General features: G+C 41.0%; 1 protein-coding gene across 1 annotated transcript; it reads right to left on the minus strand.

The window, feature by feature from the left end:
* Positions 1 to 2329: 2329 nt before the first annotated feature.
* On the minus strand, positions 2330 to 6013 carry sfrp2 (secreted frizzled-related protein 2). Its single transcript, XM_033966105.2, has 4 exons — positions 5506 to 6013; positions 4201 to 4281; positions 2464 to 2785; positions 2330 to 2369 (listed from the first exon to the last, which is right to left on the minus strand). The coding sequence occupies exons 1-3, from the start codon at positions 6002 to 6004 to the stop codon at positions 2481 to 2483; spliced, it is 885 nt and encodes a 294-aa protein (XP_033821996.2). The 5' UTR covers positions 6005 to 6013; the 3' UTR covers positions 2330 to 2369; positions 2464 to 2480.
* Between the last annotated feature and the right edge of the window lie 368 nt (positions 6014 to 6381).

The following is a 6381-nucleotide window of genomic DNA, read 5'->3' on the forward strand; positions in this document are numbered from 1 at the left end:
AACTGAAAAACAAACAAACCTTACAATCATTTTTTATTCACTTTACACAAGATACAGACTAATATTTACACAGTAAATACTTAATTTTACACATGTGGTATTTGTGTTTCATTCAAAACAAAGGTGTTTCCATCAGGATCCAACACCACACAAGAAAAAGTAGAAAAAAATAGAAAAAACAAGTCTGCAGTTTAAGTACACAAGTCTACAGATAAATACACAAGTGTGCAGTTTAAGTACCCATGTCCGCAGTTAAGTACACAAGTCTACAGTTAAGTACACAAGTGTGCAGTTTAAGTACACAAATCTGAAGTTAAGCACACAAGACTACAGTTTAAGTACACAAGTCTGCAGTTAAGTACACAAGTCTGCGGTTTAAGGACACAAGTCTGCAGTTTAAGTACACAAGTCTGCGGTTTAAGGACACAAGTCTGCAGTTTAAGGACACAAGTCTGCAGTTTAAGTACACAAGTCTGCAGTTAAGTACACAAGTCTGCAGTTTAAGGACACAAGTCTGCAGTTTAAGGACACAAGTCTGTAGTTTAAGGACACAAGTCTGCAGTTTAAGTACACAAGTCTGCAGTTTAAGTACACAAGTCTGCAGTTTAAGGACACAAGTCTGCAGTTTAAGGACACAAGTCTGCAGTTTAAGGACACAAGTCTGCAGTTTAAGGACACAAGTCTGCAGTTAAGTACACAAGTGTGCAGTTAAAGTACACAAGTGTGCAGTTAAAGTACACAAATCTGAAGTTAAGCACACAAGACTACAGTTTAAGTACACAAGTCTGCAGTTTAAGTACACAAGTCTACAGTCAAGTACACAAGTCTACACTTAAGTACACAAGTCTACAGTTTAACTACACAAGTCTACAGTTAGGTACACAAGTCTACAGTTAAGTACACAAGTGTGCAGTTTAAGTACACAAATCTGAAGTTAAGCACACAACACTACAGTTTAAGTACACAAGTCTGCAGTTTAAGTACACAAGTCTACAGTCAAGTACACAAGTCTACAGTTAAGTACACAAGTCTACAGTTTAACTACACAAGTCTACAGTTAAGTACACAAGTCTACAGTTAAGTACACATGTCTACAGTTAAGTACACAAGTCTACAGTTTAGGTACACAAGTCTACAATTAAGTACACAAGTCTACAGTTAAGTACACATGTCTACAGTTAAGTACACAAGTCTACAGTTTAAGTACAAAAGTCTACACTTTAAGTATGCAAGTTTACAGTTAAGTACATAAGTCTGCAGTTAAGTACACAAGTCTACAGTTAAGTACACAAGTATGCAGTTTAAGTACACAAGTCTACAGTTAAGTACACAAGTCTACAGTTAAGTACACAAGTGTGCAGTTTAAGTACATGAATCTAAAGTTAAGTACACAAGTCTACAGTTAAGTACACAAGTCTGCAGTTTAAGGACACAAGTCTGCAGTTTAAGTACACAAGTCTGCAGTTGAAGTACACAAGTCTAGAGTTAGGTTCACAAGTCTGCAGTTAAGTACAAAAGTCTACACTTTAAGTATGCAAGTCTGCAGTTAAGTACACAAGTCTGCAGTTTAAGTACACAAGTCTGCAGTTTAAGTACACAAGTATGCAGTTTAAGTACACAAGTCTGCAGTTTAAGTACACAAGTATGCAGTTTAAGTACACAAGTCTGCAGTTAAGTACACAAGTGTGCAGTTAAGTACACAAGTCTGCAGTTTAAGTACACAAGTCTGCAGTTCAGAAAACAGTTATTTAAGCAGAAAGAGAATATAGCCCGCTATCTCTCATGGAGAAGAAAATGGCAGAAAAACTAAATATTACTTTGTGTTTTACACCAAATTTTCCTAAGTCTAAACTTCCCTGTGGGACATTGAACGGGTGACCAATCAGCTGTCAGGACTCTACATTAGGGCCATCAAAACAAATGATACTAATAATGACCCACAGCGTTCAGCTCCAAATGAAGCTCATCGAGGCCAAAGCAGTTATAGCCGCTAATCTGGAGTTGAGTTACATAACTGTGATTATTATAGCAACCAAAGAGCCACTCAGGAGCGAGGCTGTTCCTGCCGCACCATTGGTTTAGCAAACGCTTAGCAATGCTGTCAATAAAACCTGTAGAGCGAACATTTTAAGACCAAAATGACGAGTCTGACAGCAGCAGTGACAGAGAGAGGGGACACAGTTTTTACACAGAAAGTGAACTGGAGCCAGAGTCGATGGAGCCGGAAGTGCGCATATAATCACTTTTTATTTGAAACGCGTTGGCTAGCAGGTTAGCGATGTCCATTTATATATACAGTCTATATTTGGAACTGAGGGCACAGAGGCTTTTTCCCATTGGCCGTTCTCTTCTGTGGGCGGAGCTTATACCTAAGGAATCAAAGACATGTATGTTTTTGCAATTAACTCTTCAATTCAAAATCAGATCAAACACACAACCTCACATAATGCCCTCTGACCTTACCTGACCTTTGTCTGGCTCTAGCACTGCAGTTTGCGAATGCTGCGTGAGATCCTCTTGAACTCGCGCTGACCTTTCTGCCAGCGTTTGAGTGACGTAATGACCAGATCGCCGTCCATCTTCTGACCCATGACCAGATATGCTGCATTGATGTCGTTCATTTCCTCACAGATGCACTGGAGCCCGTCACGCAGCCAGAGCACCGTCCTTCGCAGGTCCCGCTCTGTCACGCCGTTCAGCTTGTAGATTGTCCGACTCTTGGTCTCCGGGACTATCTTGGTGTCGCCGTTGATGTAGGCGATTTCCTTCACTTTGATCTTGAGAGCTATAGAGACGCAGGAGACATGTTTGAATGTTATAAATATAGTAAACAGGTAAATGGTCACATTTTTGTTCAGCACTTTTCCACCTTCAAGGCTCAAAGTGCTTTACATCAACAAACCAATCACCCATTCATACACACATTCACACACACAATCACACACCAGTGTACACAGACACTGGGGCGAGGGGGGTAAGTGTCTTTCCCAAGGACACATGTCACAGCGTTTCATGAGCTATGGTCAAATACAGAAAAATACAAACACAAACAAACCATATAAGTCCACAGGTCCATTTAAAACATTAAAAACAGGAGCAGGTGTGAGTATAAATGTTTATCTCCACATTATTAAAGTTCTGCAGTGGCTCTGTCCAGTTTTTCATGTCCTTCAAATAGATTCCATTTATGGGAAGAAAAATAACCAAAAGCTCTTTTCACATTTCAGTTCTCGAGCAGACAGTTTTTAGACAAGAAAATCAAGAGATCTGGGATTAAACGTTCAACAAACAAGTGAGACACTGAGTCAGTCTGTTGCCGTAGTCCGATAAATAATTTAATAAATACATTTAATAAATACATTCACACAATGTTGTTTGTCTGACAGATAACAAAGGCCAACCTACTTTTCCATAGAGTGAACAGTGATGGGGTTAAACTCATCACCAATTTTCTCCTAACAAACAGAAGGCATCAAACATATGAAGCCAGATACATGGAATTTGGAGCAACTAAATATTTTTATATTTTATTTTCAGATTCCATAAAGTATCGACCCTTTGCTTTGTGGACAGTGCTGCAAACCTTTGGCCTCCAATCTATTGGAGATTTTCTGTGTTTATTTTTGTTCACCACATTCACATGTCACTCATCTACAGCGTAAATATTAATGGAAATAAAGAAAGGTTTCATTGTGTAGCTATACCTAAATCTGCCCCAACAGCATTTTAAAGAGAATATCTTAGGTCACTTTACAGAGTAACCCCAAGATCTGATGAGGCATATTTTAAACATGAACATGAAGTAAACCCTTTAGTAGTTAAGTAGTTAGTATCTGTAAAGAGCCATAGATTTTAAATGTTTGTGTATATGTGTAGGTTAAGTTAGTTTCATGGTAAACGATCACTTTTTATATAGGTCTTTTCCATCTTCAAGGCTCAAAGCGCTTTACATCAAGGAACCACTCATCCATTCACACACACATTCATACAGTACACAGACAATGGGTTGTTTTGCTCAAGGACACAATGACAGCATTCATCTGTGAGACCTGGAATCACACCACCAACCTGTGGGTTCTGAACACTCTATCAATGATATTTATGTAGAGAGCAGGATTTGAACGACCAACCTTCAGATGAGTGGACAAACACTCTACACTCTCATGTGTTTTACTTGTGCCTCTGTTGTGTGTTACTCACCAAAGTCGTTCTTACACAGGTTGTCTATGATCTCGTTGTCGTTTTCATCAGTTTCTTTGCAGGCGTCGCAGACTCTGGGAACTGAAAAAACAGCATCATTCAGATCCAAGCCCATCATTCAGATCTAACCTCTGACGGTGACCCTAACCCTAATCCTAACCATGAAACTAACTCTAACCCTGACCCTAACCCTAACCCTAACCCTGAAACTAACTCTGACTATAACCCTGATCCTAACTCTAACCTCGACCCTAACACTGACCCTGACCATAACACACTCTGGGAACTGAACAATCAGCATCACTCAGATCCAATCCCATTATTCAGATGTAACTCTGACCGTAACCCTGACCCTGACTGTAACCCTTATCCTGAGCCTAATCTTAACCCTGACCCTAAATCTGACCCTAACCTCTCAGACCTGCAGAATCAGTTTGATGAGTTCATAAAAGATTTGAACTTTTTTGACAAAACTTGAACTATCAAGTTTTTACTATTTCTACATATTCAAGACAGATGCCAGAATGATAACACTGCCCCCTACTGTGCAGTGACGGTATCACAAGAAAGTAGTCGACCCATTCACACTGGTCCTGGTTTGTCTCTGGTTTGATCCAGGTTTAGTTCTGGTCTAGTCCTGGTCTAGTTCTGGTTCAGTCCTGGTCTAGTTTTAGTTCTGGTTAAGTCTTGGTCTAGTTCTGATTAAGTCCTGGTATAGTTCTGGTTTAGTCCTGGTCCAGTTCTAATTCTGGTGTAGTCCTCTTGTAGTCCTCTTGTAGTCCTGGTTTAGTCCTGGTCTAGTTCTAGTTCTGGTTTAGTTCTGGTCTAGTTCTAGTTCTGGTTTAGTCCTGGTCTAGTTCTAGTTCTGGTTTAGCCCTGGTCTAGTTCTAGTCCTGGTCTAATCCTGGTTTCAGAATCAGAATCAGAATCAGAATCAGAATCAGAATCACTTTTATTGATCCCCGAAGGGAAATTCTCTTAGTTAACAAATGCCACAACCACAGGATAGAATTAAGAATAAAAATAAAAAGTCATTTAAATAAGAATAAGATTTGTGCAATAAGAATAAAGTGTCATAATAAAGTGTCAGTGTTAAACAAAATAAATAAATAGATCATCTCACAAAATCAGTCCTGGTCTTAGTCCTAGGCTCCTGTGACCACAGCCTTAGTGACAGATTTGACTTTTACAGATGTGACTTTGCAGTTACTGTAATCGTTCATGGCCATAATAGAAATGCACAAGTCTAATGATAACATTAATAAGTATGACCCTTAAACGTGGCCTTGTTTCAAACATTCCTACCTGCTTTTGTGACCGGCACAGCCGTCCCTGCGCTGGCCTGTGGGATACACAAATCGTTATCTAGCGGGAAGTGTTCACACTGCAGCATCTTGGGCCAAGGGAACCCGAAGGCAGACATGATGGGCGCGCAGCCGTTCCTCACGCTCTCGCACAGGGACCGGCACGGTTGAATCGGCTCATCTAGATCGTCCAAACACACAGGAGCAAACAGGGAGCACAGGAACTTTCTGGTGTCCGGGTGGCATTGCTTTTGGACCAACGGGATCCAGGAAGAAGCCTGCTGCAGCACCTCGTTCATAGTCTCGTGTCCGAGCAGGTTCGGGAGACGCATCTCGGTGTATTCGATGTCGTGACACAGGAGCAGGTTTGTCGGGATTGGTTTGCAGTGGTTCTTTTTGTAGAACAGGTCATGCTGTCCAAAGCTGTATAAGCCGTGGAGACCTTGAGTATAAGGTAAGGTGAGGAGCAGGAAGAGAGCCACACTGGCCTGCAAATCCATGGTGACTGGCTGGAGTCTGGTGGGGTTGTGACCGACTGCTGCTGTTGGTGCTGCAGTTTTCTTCATGTCTGGGAGGAGTCCAGGCCGACACACACTCCCAGGATCGAGTGACTGGACAGATGGGTCCTTCCCCCCTCCGCTCTCCCTGCTCCCCATGAATTCTGCTGCTGACAGAGGCTTAACACACGGGGATAAAATTAGCGTCTGGTAAATTGTTTCTACGACCCGTCAAAAGTGTGGACATGTGTTTTTCATCTGTTTCATTTATTTCCAGGGTTATTCACATTGTAGTGTCTCACTGAAGGCTCCAAAACTATGAATGAAAACAAAACAAAAAAAAACACCAATAACTCCAAATAACTCCAGACTTGTTTGAA

Source organism: Periophthalmus magnuspinnatus, chromosome 1 (genome assembly GCF_009829125.3).
Source record: "Periophthalmus magnuspinnatus isolate fPerMag1 chromosome 1, fPerMag1.2.pri, whole genome shotgun sequence".
Classification (NCBI taxonomy): Eukaryota; Metazoa; Chordata; class Actinopteri; order Gobiiformes; family Gobiidae; genus Periophthalmus; species Periophthalmus magnuspinnatus.